This window comes from Anguilla rostrata, chromosome 11 (genome assembly GCF_018555375.3).
Source record: "Anguilla rostrata isolate EN2019 chromosome 11, ASM1855537v3, whole genome shotgun sequence".
NCBI lineage: Eukaryota > Metazoa > Chordata > Actinopteri > Anguilliformes > Anguillidae > Anguilla > Anguilla rostrata.
In genome coordinates this window covers 1,283,970-1,301,021 of record NC_057943.1, presented here as the reverse complement: position 1 = coordinate 1,301,021, position 17,052 = coordinate 1,283,970, and the positions used below count along the sequence as shown (strand labels likewise).

Below are 17,052 nucleotides of genomic sequence, written 5' to 3'. Positions count from 1 at the left end.
GTGACCAGCATGTTAGCCAGTTTATGCACAAGATATGATATGTGATGTGGCTCAGATGATGGGTGGGGCCGGGTGGCGGTGATGGGGAACAGCAGGTGGCGGCAGATGTGGGCAGGGTGGAGGCAATGACGAAGGAGGGGCTGTACCGCAGAGGTGGGGGAGACCAGACGACTCTCAAAGCACTCTCGAGGGTTGGGGCCATAGCCCCGCCGGCAGCGTGGGGGAGAGGGTGGAAACGGCAATTAGGGAATTTGCAATATAGCAGACAGTGAGTAAAGTGGCAGTGGTATGTATTGGGGGGGACCCCGCCAGGAGTAGAATATGGCTGCATATCTACTAGGACAGGGATGGAGAGCCCATGCAGTCATGAGGGGTAGACAACCATACCCGCCTATCAAGAGCCAGCCCATGTAAAGTCGGGTCACAGCTGATTGACAGGTGACAGTAAGGAAAGGAAAATCAACACTTCCCACAATCAGTGAGTTCAGTTTGGGAGGAAGTAGGTTTTTAAATAAGTTTGGTGTGCATTTTGTGGTGGCTGTTTTTTAAATACCATTCATTAACCGACAGGAAGAGTTCATAATTTGCCATTTAGTGTTAATCATTAGAAACATGCAACACTAGGATAGCAAGTATTCAGTTTTTGAAAATTTGTTTTCATAGCATTGTCAAAAAAGTCTTATTAGGAATTATCTCTGGTTTTATTTTGTGCCATACCTGTTATGGTAGTGATACTAAGGTGTTTTCTTGTTTTTTTTTTTTTGGGAAATATAACACATAATTAGTTTTGTTACCACATGGTCTGATTTTATTTGTTAAATGTAATATAACTATAAGGTCAATTTCTATGCTGTGTATTACACATAACATATAGAAATAGAATTATTTTCATAAATTAAATATCCTGTTTATATTCTGAATGTCTCATGTTGTGTTATAATGTAGTACATACAGGGTCACATTGCATTACAGGCATTTAGCAGACACGCTTAAGGATACAACGGCTTACTTGGGAATCAAACCTGTGACCTTCAGGTTAAAAGACCAGATCTGCGCTGCTATGCTACATAATGCTACAGTAACTGTCTACGTTACTGTATGTCAGGGGTCCTCAATCTGATCCAGAAGGGCCTTGGGTGCAGGTTTTGTTCCAACGGCATTACACACTGATTCTACTAATCAAGGCTTAGCAAAGATTCCAGGGTTATTAGTAGAATCGGGTGTACTGCTGGCTGAACAAAGCTGCACCCACACCGCCTTTCTGGATAAGATGGGACCCTGCTGTATGTGAAACACTGTCAAGTTGACTAAAATCTAATACATTTTGATCACCTCTAGCCATGAAGAAAAATGTACACTTCTGCCTATGTCACTTAACCAGTGTTTACTGAAGTTTAGACTTGTGAGTAGCTGTATCATTTTAAAAACGAGGCTGTGTAAGAGCAACCCAGGTGTACACCCAAAAGCAACCATTTAATTGACATTTTATGACTTTTTTTGCACTGCTAAATGTAATTTTCTGTCTCAGGATGCTATTTTGTGCTATACAATGCTATTTTATGATACTAAATTCAATTTGGCGCCACACAATGTCATTAAATGTCATATTTTGTGACAAAAATTGAGTATGATATTTACTCCATTTTCTGTTTCAGTTACTGTTGTATGTACAGACTCATTGTTGTTCACAAAATTAAGTATGATCGAAACGAACTAAATAATACTGTACATTATTACAAATTGTTAACAGTGGAAGTCCTGACTTGTCTAAAACTACGCCCGCCTTGTCCGATAAAACTCCTTTCACATTGACGTCAGTCAATGAGAGGGGAACGCCCAGGGTGCCACAACCGAACTTAACCCCACCCACATAGCTTGCCCCAAAACACGAAACCATTGGTTAATTCAGTACTCTTTATTACCACGCGTGTCTATTGAACATTCACCTGATCGTTAAAAAATAATAAATAAATAAATAAATACATACATACATGCATACATAAATAAATAAATAAATAAATAAATAAACTTTCTCTCATTCCCATGCCCCAACAGCCATTCCTGGGGTACAAACCCCCAAACTACCATACCCTCCATAATGTTGATGTGTCGGGTCCTGACCCAGAAAAGCAGCGAGCGACTGCAGCAGAATCTGAGAGACAATACAAACATACTCCAGAAGGGTTGTTATTGGTCCCAGGTCCCAAAAGAGGAAGCGCTTATGTTATAAGGGATTCTGATTGGAAGAGCGAACGAACATAATTACACACAACTCTATCTACAGCTCTGACCCAACTGGGGCTGAGCTTATGTTACAAGATATTCTGATTGGACGAGAGAGCTTTCCATCAGAAAGCACTCGTTACACCCTAGTTCGGTTGCTCTTCGCGAAGTTGGTGTCAGCCCAAAAAGCAGCTTGAGAAACTATTCGTGTAAAAAATGAGTGGTAAGAGAGCTATTTAAAAAGTTTAATGCTTAGAGAATTGAATTCTGAGCAAAGTTAAATAATTTTTCCAGGAGATAAACATGCCTACATTATAACAGTTTGATTGCGAGTAAGTAGGTACACGGTAGTGAAGCTGACAAGTTGGCTAAACTCTGAATTGCTCGGCTAGCTTCCACGTAGAGGAACTATGCATTGGCTAACTTACCTAGCCTGCTATGCTAAATCAATCAATTTCCGCAAGCCGTAACTTAGTTACCTAACTTGGCAAACGATAGCTATCTCAAATAAGACCTACATTGATTAAATGGCTTTTGTTTCAGCGAGTGAGGTAAACAGACTTATTATTTTGTTCAAATTTAATTACTCGTCAGTTAGATGGCAAAGGTTTGCTATTTCAAGTTACCAACAAAGTTGGCTCGCTAAACCCCAGGCACTCGTATACTTTCCCAACTGTGAGGCTAGCTGGCTAAGATGATATTGGGCATTCACTAGCTGTGCAGCATGCCAGGTACCCAGCTAAGGTTACCTGCCAAACACTCACCTGAGAACTGGATATAAGTCGTGTCTGCCTTCTTAACTAACTCGTTAGCGGGCTAGCTAACTGTCTATATGACTGAGGTCGGGCCTCATACAATCCGCTCGTTAGCTAACGTTGATTTTAGCTGAAGTTTGCTTCGCGAACGTTAGTTATCTGACTTCTGAGGCTGTCCGACGTTGGTTGTATTTTAGCGTTGGAAAGTTTGCTTACTGGTTTAAGTAACGTTAGCCAGCTGGTTAACTTATTTCAATGCGTTCAATAGCAAGCTAATATTAGCTACACTGTTTAATAGTTATGTAAGTTATTTAACGCTAGGGCTAAGTAACTTACGTTAGCTAGCTTGCACGTTTTAAGCACGCAATGTTAAGTTAGCGCATGGTAATGTTATTGTCTCAACATTACAGAGCAGCAACAAGACGATGAAATGGCCGCTTTTGTGGACGGCGGTGGGGAATTCCTTCAGAAGCGTAACCCCAGTACCGGTCAGGTAAGTGCTGAGGCTAGCGAGGTGTGTTATATGACCAGCGTTGGCTTAACGTTAGCTGTCAAAGTTTGTTTTGTCGTCGTGTCTGTTAGCCCGTCGCTTACACAACCCACGTGAGAAACGTCGGGCAGTTTTTAAAAATATATATACATTTTCACTCGCTGTAAACCGTCCGCTTTGTTGGTTTCTGTGTCGCACGTGTAGCATGCTAACTGGAGCTGTGAGTTCGTACGCAGGTGAAATTTCGGCGTGTAGCCGGCGTCTGAAGTCCCGCGCTTCTGCAGTTATCCCGTTTGACTCGCCTCCCAGGGGGTGTTGTGGCTGTCGGGGAGAGTGAGTTCATAGGGTAGAAAAGGTGGGAGGGGACGTAGAAGGGGTGGACGTCCAGCCTCCGATGGAAAAAAACTGTATCATGTCCCCTGCGCACGTATACTGCGTGTGCCCGTGTGTCTTCACCTCCCGTTTCAGTTCTAAAGCTTTAACGAGGCTGGGGTAAAATGTGGAAACTGTCACACAGCGTACCGAAAGGCCCCCTTCCAGAGGTTTAACTTTGGTTTTTGGCGTAAGCGTCTCTGCCAGTCACCTCCTTTCCCTCATCTGAAGATGTGCTAGGACTGGATTAGCAGTCCAGGTCCTCGGCAGCCTCAGGGCCTGTTGGGTTTGGTTGTTGTTGCTAAGCACCTCTTATTAACTTGGATCTGATTACGCTGCTAACTAACCCCTGCTCGATTCTTGCATGCAAATCGGTTGCTGATTTTAAGGTGGAAAGAAAAGATAGCCGATAGTGAGGCTCTCCAGGACCAGGGCTGTGCTGTTCTGGGGCTACAAGTACTCTGGCTGGGGAAGGAGTTTGTTGCTCTGCCTTAAACAGTTTAGGCCCGCTTGTATTGGTGAACTGTATACTGATCATAGTCTATAATAAGGGCGTATTGCAAATGTAATTGGTTCCTCTAATTTGGGTGCTTTTGCTATTCAGAGCAGTTACAGACAGAAGCACAAATGTCACAGCCAGGAGTCAAACCTGCAGCGCCACTTGAGTTTGGGAGTGAGCTGCTCTATATGCTGTACCACGGCCTCACACAGGACCCCTCTTAAAGAGGGAGTGAGTGGGTGGCTGTGTAGGGAGTCCAGACGCAGCCTCTCTGCTCTGTGCCTGTTCTGTGTGTCCTATTGCAGCGCACTGTAACCTTTTGGCCTGGGCTCCCTTTGGAAAAGAGGATTTTATCTTGGTGGGACCAGCCTGAATAAATAAAGGATAAATAAATAAAAGATTACTCATAATGCTCTTTTAGAGCGCCCATTGGGTGCAGAGTACATGGTATGTCGAGGGAGTGTGTACAGAGCATTAGAAGCAGCGTGATTATACAGCGTGAAAATATAGATAGTGTCATTGTAAAGGTTAAGTAGAGCGAGTGTAAATATTGAGTAGACCGATTGTATTGGTTGAGTGGAGAGTGTAATGGTTGAGTATAGAGTGTAATGGTTAGTGGGTGTAATGGTTGAATTGAGAGGGTGTAATGGTTAGAGAGTGTAATGGCTGAATAGAGAGGGTGTAATGGCTGAGTAGAGGGGGTGTAATGGCTGAGTAGAGAGGGTGTAATGGCTGAGTAGAGGGGGTATAATGGTTGAGTAGAGAGCTTGGTGAGATGTTGTTTTTGCCCTTGCAGGACTCCCAGCAGACGTCCTCTCTGGCGCTGCTTGCGGCCACCTGCAGCCAGATGGACCCCCCCGGGGAGGGGGAGAGCTCGTCAGAGCAGCAGCCCCCCCACCAGGCGCTGGAGCTGGGGCAGGCCCAGCTGGCTCACACCCCCAGCGGCTGGCAGATCATCCCCGTCAGCGCCCCGTCATCCACAGCCCCCAGCGCGGGGTCCGGGGAGGAGGCGGGGAAGGGGGCGGGGCCTGCGCAGGCCCAGCAGTACGTGGTGGCGTCGGCCCCGGCGCTGGCGGGGCAGCAGGTTCTGACGGCGCTCTCCGGGATGATGCCCGGGGTCCAGTACCAGGTCATCCCCCAGTTTCAGACCCTGGACGGGTCCCAGGTGCAGCTGACCCAGTCGGACCCGTCCGCCGTGGGAACGGGACAGATCCAGCTCCTCTCCTCCGCCGTGGGCGGCGGCCAGCAGCTGATCGCCACGGCGAACCGGGCGGGGGGCGGGGGCAACGTCCTGACGGTGCCGGGCCTCATCCAGCAGGCCATCCCGCTGCAGAACCTGGGCGGGACCGTCCTGCAGAACCAGGCCCCGTTCCTGGCCAACGTGCCCGTGTCGCTCAACGGGAACATCACCCTGCTGCCCGTGAGCAGCGCCACCGTGTCCTCCGCTGGCGGGGCGGTGTACTGCAGCAGCGCCGTCACCAGCACCGCGCACACCACCGTGTCCTCGGGGGGGCGGGCCAAGGGCGGGGTCCAGCCGCTGCAGGCCACGCCCGCACTCTCCCAGGATGCCCTGCAGATCCAGACGCTGCCAGGCTCCGCCCCCATCATGCTGCGCACCGTGGGGCCCAACGGGCAGGTCAGCTGGCAGGCGCTGCAGCTGCAGGCGGCGCCGGGCGCGCCCATCACCCTGGCATCAATGCCTGGCCTCCCTCAGCTGGCACAGGCCCCCACCACCGTACAGCTGCCCGGCCTGCAGACCATCAACCTCAACACCCTGCAGGGCATGCCCATCACCATCACACACCCCACAGGTGTGTACTGGGGGCGGGGGGGGCATCACCATCGCGCACCCCACAGGTGTGTACTGGGGAGGGGGGGGCATCACCATCGCGCACCCCACAGGTGTGTACTGGGGAGGGGGGCCATCACCATCGCGCACCACACAGGTGTGTACTGGGGAGGGGGGGCATCTGGTCCGGTCTGAAAGCTGGTAGCCCTGGCGCTGAGTGACAGTGGGGTTTGCGCGGTGTGGTATGAGGGGGAAGGCTGTGACAGAGCTGTGCTGCTGGACCGACGCGCGCAGCTCTTCCAGGGTTGAGGGATATTACTGAGCTCTGTTCCTGTGTCCCGCAGGAGACCAGGGGCTGGGGGGCGGAGCCGGAGGTGGGGCCGGGGGCGGGGACAGTGTGGATGACAGCTTTATGGAGGAGGGCGGAGACACCAGCCCCCAGCAGCCCATGCGCCGCTCTCGCAGAGAGGCCTGTACCTGCCCCTACTGCAAGGAGGGAGAGGGCCGGTGAGTGTGTGTGTGTGCGTGTGTGTGTGCGTGTGTGTGTGCGTGTGTGTGTGCGTGTGTGTGTGCGCGTGTGTGTGTGCGTGTGTGTGTGTGTGGCTGTGATGCAGTGGGTGTGGCTGTGATGCAGTGGGCGTGGCTCTGATGCGGTGGGTGGTGGCTCTGATGCGGTGGCCGTGGCTCTGATGTGGTGGGTGTGGCTCTGATGCGGTGGGTGGTGGCTCTGATGCGGTGGCCGTGGCTCTGATGTGGTGGGCGTGGCTCTGATGCAGTGGGCGTTGCTCTGATGCAGTGGGTGTGGCTGTGTTGTAGTGGGTGTGGCTCTGATGCGGTGGGTGGTGGCTCTGATGTGGTGGGCGTGGCTCTGGTGTGGTGGGTGTGGCTCTGATGCGGTGGATGTGGCTCTGATGCGGTGGGCGTGGCTCTGATGCAGTGGGCGTGGCTCTGACTCGTGTCTCTCCCGCAGGAATGACCCCAGCCGGAAGAAGCAGCACATCTGCCACATCGCCGGCTGCGGCAAGGTGTACGGCAAGACGTCCCACCTGCGGGCGCACCTGCGCTGGCACACGGGCGAGAGGCCCTTTGTCTGCTCCTGGACCTTCTGCGCCAAGCGCTTCACCCGCTCCGACGAGCTGCAGAGGCACAGGAGGACGCACACGGGTGAGACCCGCGCTGCCCGCCGCCAGGGCTGTACTTAGTTCTGCCCGTTAGGCTTTGTGCCATTCTGCTCCTCTCGAACCCTGCTCATTCATCAGGCTGCACACGCAGGTCTCTGGGGCGCTGTTCAGGTTTGGGGTGTTGCTGGGGCTCCTCTTCGATCCTCTTCCTCCTCAGATGTTTGAGTAAGATCCGGTCATATGCAGGGCATGGCCAGTAGGTGGCAGCAGTGCACAGCCTCACTCAGTCTCGACACTGGTTCTGTTCTCGTGTGGTTTCTCCAGAGACCCCTACTGTGCAGTGAGCCGCGGTGCTGAGCGTTCTGAAGAGGAAAGTGCGTTTGGGGAAGGATTGAGGGAACGCAGACGTTAGCGGGACATTAAGGACGTGAGGCTGTGGGAGGTTATAAGAGCACAGACTCATTACGTTCAGAGGATACAGTGTCTTGGAGGGTATTGCGTTGGGTATGACTCGAGGTGTGTGTATGGGGGAGTGTGCGCCTGTGTGTATGAGTGATTGCCTGTGTGTGTCTGTGTGTGTGTGTGTGTGTGTGTGTGTGTGTTTGAATGATATCTGGGAATAGAAATGATATACAGGTGTTTAGAAAGAGGGTTGTCAAAAATGGTTACTTGAAATTATTTCAGGCTTGTCAGCTTTAGTTAATGAGATCTCTCTCCCTCTCTCTCTCTCTCTCTGCCCCCTCTCCCTCCCTCCCTCTCTCTCTACAGGAGAGAAGAAGTTCTCGTGCTCTGTGTGTCCGAAGCGTTTCATGCGCAGTGACCACCTGTCCAAGCACATAAAGACCCACACCAACAAGAAGGGCGCCACGGCAACCAAAGCTGGCGCCAGCTCTGCCCCCTCCTCGGTCGCCGCGGACACCACAGCGGCCACTTCCACCAGCGCAGATGCCTGCACCGCGGGGGGCCCCACCCCAGACCAGCACGGTCTCATCACCATGGAAACGCTGTCGCCTGAGGGAATCGCCCGATTGGCCAACAGTGGGATTAACGTCATGCATGTGGCAGACCTCCACTCTGTGAACATGAACAGCAACGGCTACTGAGGTGGGGGGGGCACACTGGGCCAGAGAGGCAGGGTTATGGGGGGGGTGACTTTGGTTCCTGCGTACCCCTCTGCCATCATCAGGACCCCCCCACACGCAGCGGACACGACTAAAGTCTGCTCTTCTCAGAGACTGAGACTGCGTTTTACCTGCGGTGGAACAGCGTCTGTGGCTGATCCTGGATCAGCTGTGTGCTTTTCTCCTGTGGTGGAACAGCGTCTGTGGCTAATCCTGGATCAGCTGTGTGCTTTTCTCCTGTGGTGGAACAGCGTCTGTGCTGATCCTGAATCAGCTGTGTGCTTTTCTCCTGGGCAGAACAGTGTCTGTGGCTGATCCTGCATCAGCTGTGTGCTTTTCTCCTGGGCGGAACAGCATCTGTGGCTGGTCCTGGATCAGCTGTGTGCTTTTCTCCTGTGGTGGAACAGCGTCTGTGGCTGATCCTGGATCAGCTGTGTGCTTTTCTCCTGTGGTGGAACAGCGTCTGTGCTGATCCTGAATCAGCTTTGTGCTTTTCTCCTGGGCGGAACAGCGTCTGTGCTGATCCTGAATCAGCTGTGTGCTTTTCTCCTGGGCAGAACAGCGTCTGTGCTGATCCTGAATCAGCTGTGTGCTTTTCTTCTGGGCGGAACAGCATCTTTGGCTGATCCTGGATCAGTTATTACTGCCAAGTCTAACTACTTATTTTCGTCTTCTTGTACTTGCATAGAGATTTTTATTTTCCTTTAATTTTTACGAAATATTTTGAATATGATTGAAAATATAGGTATGTTTAAAGCTATCATGCTTTGATAAACATAAAAAGCTCCCCCCACCCTGTCTTTTCTTTGGGGGTGGGGCTATGAAAAACAGGAGGGGTGGACACAGTAGCATTGCTGTGTGAACGCCTCAAGCACAAACCTTAAGCATTCATTCTGGCAACTTTTTATATGACATGAGACCAATTATTTTCCAAGAGAATCTTGTGTTGGGCTGTGCTGGAGTTCATCACAGTCTGAGAGAGCCCTGTGTTAGACTGTGCTGGAGTGTAGCACAGTCTGAGAGAGCCCTGTGTTAGACTGTGCTGGAGTTCATCACAGTCTGAGAGAGCCATGTGTTAGACTGTGCTGGAGTGAAGCACACTCTGAGAGCCCTGTGTTAGACTGTGCTGGAGTGAAGCACACTCTGAGAGCCCTGTGTTAGACTGTGCTGGAGTGAAGCACAGTCTGAGAGAGCCCTGTGTTAGACTGTGCTGGCGTTCAGTCCTAGTTCAGCTGTGTTCGGTCTCCTCTCCTGAGCCCCAGGTCTGTCTTACTTGGATGTTTGGCTTATTTTTTCATTAAAAGCTTTAGTTAGGCACCTTCTTTTTTCTATAATTTAATAGTGGGAAGAGCTTCCATTATTTAAGCTTTCAGCTTTAAGCTTCCAGAGGGTTTATGAAACCAAAACTGGGGCGGAGCTACCATGTGCTGTCAGTCACTTGTGAGCTTAACACGGGTCACACCAATCGCTGTGCTTTTCTGTAGCGCACAATAAACTTTAATTGGCTCAAAAGAAGGTTAGTGATCGAGGGCTGGTCGTTGCTCCGCCCTCTGTGGGCATGGTTAAGCCGCTCTCTCCTGCCTGGCCTGTAGGGGGCAGCAGTGTGTGATGTCAGAGTTCCGCCTCCTTGGCGATGGGCCGGGAGGAAGGCCGTGTTTCCGGGGCATTTCGGCGCTAAATCTGCCCTGTCCCGCTGTGGAGCGGCTCTTTGCTCCGGACCCGCCCTCCCTGCCCAGCCCCCCCCTCCCTCTGTGTCCCGTGCGTATCACTGCTCCAAGCTGGTGCGCCGTTACTATGGAAACCGTGAAATGGAATTTATACATGGTGGTTTCTCTTTGTTTTTTTGTTTGTTTTTTTTTGTTTTAAATGTAAAAATTTGAGATTAACTTTTTTTATACAGCACTATGGGAGTCCAGCTGCTGTTATGTACAGTGCACAGGGATTTTTATACATCTGTTAAATATATATATTTTTCGGTATATAAAGCACTTGGAATTTCGGAAGTGGCGACGGTGTGGGGAATTGTCTGTGGCCTCCTCGGCACCTCCCATTGGTCCTCCGAACCGGTCTTCATTTTATACATGGAGGGATTGGTGAAAACAAATACAAGTACGACAGAAAAACATCAGCCGCATTAAAATATATTCATAGAATTTGACTGTGTTGGTTGTTCTTTATTTTTTTATTTTGAACTTGATGCATTAATTAAATCACACACCAATGAGTACAATGTAGTTACGCTCATTAACTGACCAGTTATGACTGACCCTGACCTGAACCTGCTAGTTTTCCTTAAGTGTGTGTGTGTTTATTAGAAGGATGTTTCACCTGTTTTACGAGCACCTTTGTCAGGTCAGGTCATGTGTTTTGTATTTGGGAGCTCCCTACACCACATGCTCATCAGGAAGGCTGTGAAATATAGGCCTGAGTCTGCGTTAGTCCAGCATTGAAATATGAGTGTGTGTGTGTGCGCGCGTGTGTACAGGTGCAGTGTGTGTTCAGCTGTGAAAGCAGCTAGAGAGAGTATATGTGTGTATATGTGTCCATGTGTATGAGAGTGTGTATATGTGTGTGTGTGCCCGCATGTACAGGTACAGTGTTTGGGTGTGAGTGTACATGTCTGTGTGTGTGAATGTGCAGGTGGAGTGTGTGTGTAGATAGATATAGATATACTTTTATTGAACCCCGTGGGGTAATTTGTCCTCTGCATTTGACCCATCCTAGTTACTTAGGAGCAGTGGGCAGCCACAGTGCTGCGCCCGGGGACCAACTCCAGTTCTGAGGCCAGTGCCTTGGTCAAGGGCACCTGCAGGAGCGCACCTAACACGCATGTCTCTGAGTGTGGGAGGAAACCAGAGTACCCGGAGTAAACCCACGCGAACATCATGCAAACTCCGCGCAGGAGAGGATCCGGTCGGACCCGGCTTCGAACCCGGAACCTCCTGCTTGTGAGGTGACAGTGCTAACCACTATGCCACCGTGCCCACCCTGTGTGAGTGTATATGTGTGTGCGCGTGCGCGTGTGCAGGTGCAGTGTGTGGGGGAGAGCAGTGCGTTGGAGTCACGGGCCAGACCGCGGGCAGTGTGTGTCTGTGTGTGTGTGTGTGTGTGTGTGCAGGTGCAGTGTGTGGGGGAGAGCAGTGCGTTGGAGTCACAGGCAGCACATTTCCCACGATGCCCTCATGGCTGAACGTCTTCGCCCTGCTCGGTGAGTCTCGCCCTCAGCATTTTGCTCCTGTGCGATTTCTTCCCAAAATGGCTCTTCTGGCCTCTATCTCAGGCCGTGTGGGGACCGTGGACTGGCTGCTTCGTAGCGTCCACTGTGGGCCTGTTTCTACGGGACTCGTTCCCGTGGCGTTTCTCACACACACACAGCTTTCGGAAGTGTTGATGTTTTGGCTCATAATGCTGCTGTAGGTTTTTTTGAGATTGTGCTTTCTGACTTTTTGCGGGAACTCTCACATTTTTCTTTGTGCCCTGCCCTGCCTGTTCTCTCACTCATTGTCCTTATACCTTCCGCCGTTTTACTCTTTCTTGTTCTTTTTCTTTCACACTCTCTCCCTCTCCCTCTGTTCGTCTCTCAGATTTGAAGCAACACCACCTTAAGCTTTGTCAGCGTAACAGTGTATTTGTAGTTGGGAGTATAAATTGTATTTTGGACTGTCCCCCCAATATGAGTGTGTATTAAACAGGTCAGTATAAAGGTGCAACAACTTGAGTCATTTCTTTGTCAACACTGCTGTCTGTGATCTAATAATGAAAGTTTTGACATGTCAAGGATTTTTCCTTGTTAATATTAGTTTTCTCTCACACTCTCTCTCTCTCGTTGCAAAGAACAACCAAAAGAAACTCTACAGCCTGTTGTCTAATAACAATGCATTGTCCTATATGTGCCACATTTTATGCACATACAACATAAACAAGAACAACTTACACATGCTGTCATACGAATGCAATATGATGAACAATATATGTATGTAAAAAATGATTGGCTGTGGTTATGACTGGTTGCCTCTTCTTCTCTATCTCCCTCCCTCTCTCTCTGTCCCTTCCTCTCTCGAATTCAAATTCACATTCAAAAATGGTGTATTGGCATGACTAGATAGTTTTTTTTTTTTTTTTTGCCAAAGCACAAACATATCTCTTTGTCCCTCTCTTTCTCTCTGTCCCTCCCCCTCTATCTCTCTTTGTCCCTCTCTCTCTCTCTGTCCCTCCCTCTCTCTCTCTCAGAATTTTTGGTGTGTAGTTGGGGCTGTTTGCGTCCTCAGGGAGAGGGGCTGTTTATTTGTATTTAAGTAGAGTAGCATGGGTTGCTTCAGGGGATCAGAATGAATGGTTGTCAGCGGTGTCTATTTTTTAGTGGACTGTCCTTTATGGATGGATGTATGAGTTTTGCATGCCGTGATGCTATGTGGTTTGGTGTATGTGAGGTGCAGGTGTGTGTTGGCAATGAGTGTGGGGGTTGGGAAGGTGGGGGATTAATTTAATTATTTGTATGTGTTTGGGGAATATTTGTGTCTTTGTTGGTGACATGTTTTAGTGAAGGCAAAAGTCTAAAAGTTTCTCTCTTAAATTCAAAGTGCTTTATTGGCCAAAGCATGGCAAGGAGCATGTGAAACATCAGATCTCTCTCTCTGTCCCTCACTCCGTCTCTCTGTCCCCCCCTCTCCCTCCCTCCTCCCGTCCCAGGCAGTGCTCTCCTGCCCGTCGGGGCTCAGAAGAGGAGGTGTGCTTACCTGGCCAGTCCCAGCAACGCACTGCATTTGAAGGAGGCGGGAAACGTGAGTGGGGCGGAGCAGCTGTGTGGCCACACCCCTTGCTGCATGGGCTACTTTAAACTGGGCTACGGGCCCCCCATCCCGGACCTGCTAGGTACGGAGACCGGCACTGTCTGACCTCTGAGACTGATGAGGGGTGTGGCATACTGAACCTCACTGGGCCTGTATGACCTTTGACCTGTGAGGGGTGTGCTGTACTGAACCTCACTGGGCCTGTATGACCTTTGACCTGTGATGGGTGTGCTTGACTAGGCCTGTAGATTGACCTTGATGGGGCTGTATGAACCTGTTGTGACCTGTGATGGGTGTGCTGTACTGAACCTCACTGGGCCTGTATGACCTTTGACCTGTGATGGGTGTGCTGTACTGAACCTCACTGGGCCTGTATGACCTTTGACCTGTGATGGGTGTGCTGTACTGGACCTCACTGGGCCTGTCTGACCTATCAGGGTGCAACGTGGTCCAGATGGAGTGCCCAGAGTCCTCCTGCTTCTCCTCCCATCACATGGAAAACTTTACCAGCTGCGTGTGCAACACTGACTTCTGCAACGCCAATCTCACCTGGCTGGCCCCGTCCACCCCAAGCCCCTCCCCCTGGGGTGAGAAAGCGAGTTTGGGTCTGTGGCACTGTGGGGCGTGAGAATATTGGGTGTTTTTTTATCCTCAGTCAAATCACAGCTTACCTTTACCTGTATCGCACTTGAACCCATATGATGTGAAAATATTTGGAAAGTGTATTTGCTTACATCACTTTGTGTGTGTACTTGTGTGTATGTATGTATGTATGTATGCATGTGTTTGTGTGCGTGTATGCATGTGTGTGTGTGTGTGTGTGTATGCATGCGTGTGTGTGTGTGTGTGTGTATGCATGCATGTGTGTGTGTGTGTGTGTGTGTTTAGGGGTTAGCAGTATCTGCATGGTGGTGGTTCCTCTGGCTCTGTTGCTGATTCTCTGCATCTTCATGTGCCACAGATCCATCAGGAAGGGCGGTAAGACCCTGAGATTCACACTGCTCTGTCTCTCTGTCTCTCTGTCTCTCCACCTCTACCTCTCTATCTCTATACCTCTCTGCCACACTATCTCTCTACCACTCTCTCTCTTCATCTCTCTGTCTTTCTGTCTCTGAGTAACACAACACAACCTCACAATCACAGTGAAATGGTGGGGGGGGGCTGTATCATAGTGCTGTAATTTCTACATGGTGAAACCAAAATGTATAAAAAATACCAAAACATTATGGACCTGACTGGCTATTTTTATTTTATTTTTTTAGGCTTTTTCTTTCAAGTGAGAATATGTGTAAATTTGGATTCCCAGACTGAGCAGCTGGCTCTCTTCTCTCACGTTCTCCCCCTCTCTGGCTCTATGTCCTCTCCTCTGTGTGTGTCCCCTCCTCCAGCTCTGTGTGTCCCCTCCTCCAGCTCTGTGTGTCCCCTCCTCCCGCTCTCTCTGTGTGTGTCCCCTCCTCCAGCTCTGTGTGTCCCCTCCTCCAGCTCTGTGTGTCCCCTCCTCCAGCTCTCTGTGTCCCCTCCTCCAGCTCTGTGTGTGTGTCCCCTCCTCCAGCTCTGTGTCCATCCCCTCCTCCAGCTCTGTGTGTCCCCTCCTCCAGCTCTGTGTGTCCCCTCCTCCCGCTCTCTCTGTGTGTGTCCCCTCCTCCAGCTCTGTGTGTCCCCTCCTCCAGCTCTGTGTGTCCCCTCCTCCCGCTCTCTCTGTGTGTGTCCCCTCCTCCAGCTCTGTGTGTCCCCTCCTCCAGCTCTGTGTGTCCCCTCCTCCAGCTCTCTGTGTGTGTCCCCTCCTCCAGCTCTCTGTGTCTGTCCCCGCCTCCAGCTCTCCCACTCCGTCCCCTCCTCCAGCTCTGTGTCCATCCCCTCCTCCAGCTCTGTGTGTCCCCTCCTCCAGCTCTGTGTGTCCCCTCCTCCAGCTCTGTGTGTCCCCTCCTCCAGCTCTGTGTGTGTCCCCTCCTCCAGCTCTCTGTGTCCCCTCCTCCAGCTCTCTGTGTCCCCTCCTCCAGCTCTGTGTGTGTCCCCTCCTCCAGCTCTGTGTGTCCCCTCCTCCCGCTCTCTCTGTGTCTGTCCCCTCCTCCAGCTCTGTGTGTCCCCTCCTCCCGCTCTCTCTGTGTCTGTCCCCTCCTCCAGCTCTGTGTGTGTCCCCTCCTCCAGCTCTGTGTGTCCCCTCCTCCCGCTCTCTCTGTGTCTGTCCCCTCCTCCAGCTCTGTGTGTCCCCTCCTCCCGCTCTCTCTGTGTCTGTCCCCTCCTCCAGCTCTGTGTGTCCCCTCCTCCCGCTCTCTCTGTGTCTGTCCCCTCCTCCAGCTCTGTGTGTCCCCTCCTCCAGCTCTGTGTGTCCATCCCCTCCTCCAGCTCTGTGTGTGTCCCCTCCTCCAGCTCTGTGTGTCCCCTCCTCCAGCTCTGTGTGTCCCCTCCTCCAGCTCTGTGTGTCCCCTCCTCCAGCTCTGTGTGTGTCCCCTCCTCCAGCTCTCTGTGTCCCCTCCTCCAGCTCTGTGTGTCCCCTCCTCCCGCTCTCTCTGTGTGTGTCCCCTCCTCCAGCTCTGTGTGTCCCCTCCTCCAGCTCTGTGTGTGTCCCCTCCTCCAGCTCTCTGTGTCCCCTCCTCCAGCTCTGTGTGTGTCCCCTCCTCCAGCTCTGTGTGTGTCCCCTCCTCCAGCTCTGTGTGTGTCCCCTCCTCCAGCTCTGTGTGTCCCCTCCTCCCGCTCTCTCGTGTGTGTCCCCTCCTCCAGCTCTGTGTGTCCGTCCCCTTCTCCAGCTCTGTGTCTGTCCCCTCCTCCAGCTCTCTGTGTCTGTCCCCTCCTCCAGCTCTGTGTGTCTGTCCCTTCCTCCAGCTCTCTGTGTGTCCCCTCCTCCAGCTCTCCCACTCCGTCCCCTCCTCCAGCTCTGTGTCCATCCCCTCCTCCAGCTCTGTGTGTCCATCCCCTCCTCCAGCTCTGTGTGTCCATCCCCTCCTCCAGCTCTCCCGCTCTGCTGTGACCTTGCCTGCGTTTTCTCTCTCCTGTTGGCCTTGAGCGCTCTGCCAGGAAACCTGCAGTCCGAGCTGACAGCAGAATCCGTTTACGCTGGGCTGAGCCACAAAGCATTCTCACTCTGAGCAGTGAAACATTCTCACTCTGAGCAGTGAAGCATTCTCACTCTGAGCAGTGAAACATTCTCACACTGAGCAGTGAAACATTCTCACTCTGAGCAGTGAAACATTCTCACTCTGAGGAGTGATACATTCTCACTCTGAGCAGTGAAACATTCTCACTCTGAGCAGTGAAACATTCTCACTCTGAGCAGTGAAACATTCTCACTCTGAGCAGTGAAACATTCTCACTCTGAGCAGTGAAACATTCTCACTCTGAGCAGTGAAACATTCTCACTCTGAGCAGTGAAACATTCTCACTCTGAGCAGTGAAACATTCTCACTCTGAGCAGTGAAACATTCTCACTCTGAGCAGTGAAACATTCTCACTCTGAGCAGTGAAACATTCTCACTCTGAGGAGTGAAACATTCTCACTCTGAGCAGTGAAATCTTATCGCGGGGCACAGCTCACACTCTCAGCCGCCACACACAGACAATGGCCGATTGAGTGGGGCTGTGTCTCGGGGGATCCAGTTCTCGCCGCTGACTGTAGAGACCGCGTGTCTGTTTAAATGGACTCGGGAACACCAGGGTGCTGTTCAGGGCATCGTAGGTTATCAGGAATTAATTCCCCTGAACCTCAGCCGCAGCTTCTGACCCAAAGTGCTGCTGTCAGTGCAAACACAGGTCCACTGCCAGCCCTAATCTCATACACAGCTGCACAATGCTGCGGGCTGTGGAGCTCTGTGCAGAAGCACACCAGTTATATCAGCAATAGCACAGCCTCCTTTTGGTGTAAAAGCACAGACTCCTTTGGTGTAAAAGCACAGGC

General features: G+C 51.2%; 2 protein-coding genes across 9 annotated transcripts in view; both read left to right on the top strand.

The window, feature by feature from the left end:
• Positions 1-2,275: 2,275 nt before the first annotated feature.
• LOC135235162 (transcription factor Sp1-like) lies at positions 2,276-10,523 on the top strand. 7 transcript variants are annotated; one of them, XR_010324301.1, is made up of 8 exons: positions 2,277-2,446; positions 3,389-3,471; positions 5,136-6,150; positions 6,473-6,635; positions 7,099-7,292; positions 8,018-8,831; positions 8,882-8,933; positions 8,984-10,523. XR_010324301.1 is itself a non-coding variant. In XM_064300404.1 (6 exons), exons 2-6 carry the CDS (start codon positions 3,409-3,411, stop codon positions 8,350-8,352), a joined length of 1,770 nt encoding a protein of 589 aa, XP_064156474.1. In that variant the 5' UTR covers positions 2,276-2,555; positions 3,389-3,408; the 3' UTR covers positions 8,353-10,523. The 7 variants fall into 7 exon arrangements, 4 of the variants coding, with proteins under 4 accessions (XP_064156474.1, XP_064156472.1, XP_064156475.1 ...); XR_010324300.1 differs by having other exon boundaries at positions 8,882-10,523; XR_010324299.1 differs by having other exon boundaries at positions 8,018-8,933.
• An 860-nt stretch (positions 10,524-11,383) lies between these two features.
• The window catches only part of LOC135235161 (anti-Muellerian hormone type-2 receptor-like), an 11,878-nt gene continuing 6,209 nt past the window's right edge, over positions 11,384-17,052 (top strand). The window contains exons 1-4 of one of the 2 annotated variants that reach the window (XM_064300400.1): positions 11,384-11,578; positions 13,060-13,151; positions 13,598-13,747; positions 14,049-14,138. In XM_064300400.1, the coding sequence (XP_064156470.1) occupies positions 11,553-11,578; positions 13,060-13,151; positions 13,598-13,747; positions 14,049-14,138 (358 nt within the window). In that variant the 5' untranslated portion in view covers positions 11,384-11,552. Of the gene's footprint in view, positions 11,579-13,059; positions 13,243-13,597; positions 13,748-14,048; positions 14,139-17,052 lie in introns of both variants that reach the window. The other variant, XM_064300401.1, reaches the window with a different exon arrangement.

Coding starts and splice junctions, on each gene's coding strand:
- LOC135235162 (XM_064300402.1), top strand. Junction 6,151..6,472: donor CACCATCACACACCCCACAG/GTGTGTACTGGG, acceptor TGTGTCCCGCAG/GAGACCAGGGGCTGGGGGGC. Junction 7,293..8,017: donor GCACAGGAGGACGCACACGG/GTGAGACCCGCG, acceptor CTCTCTCTACAG/GAGAGAAGAAGTTCTCGTGC.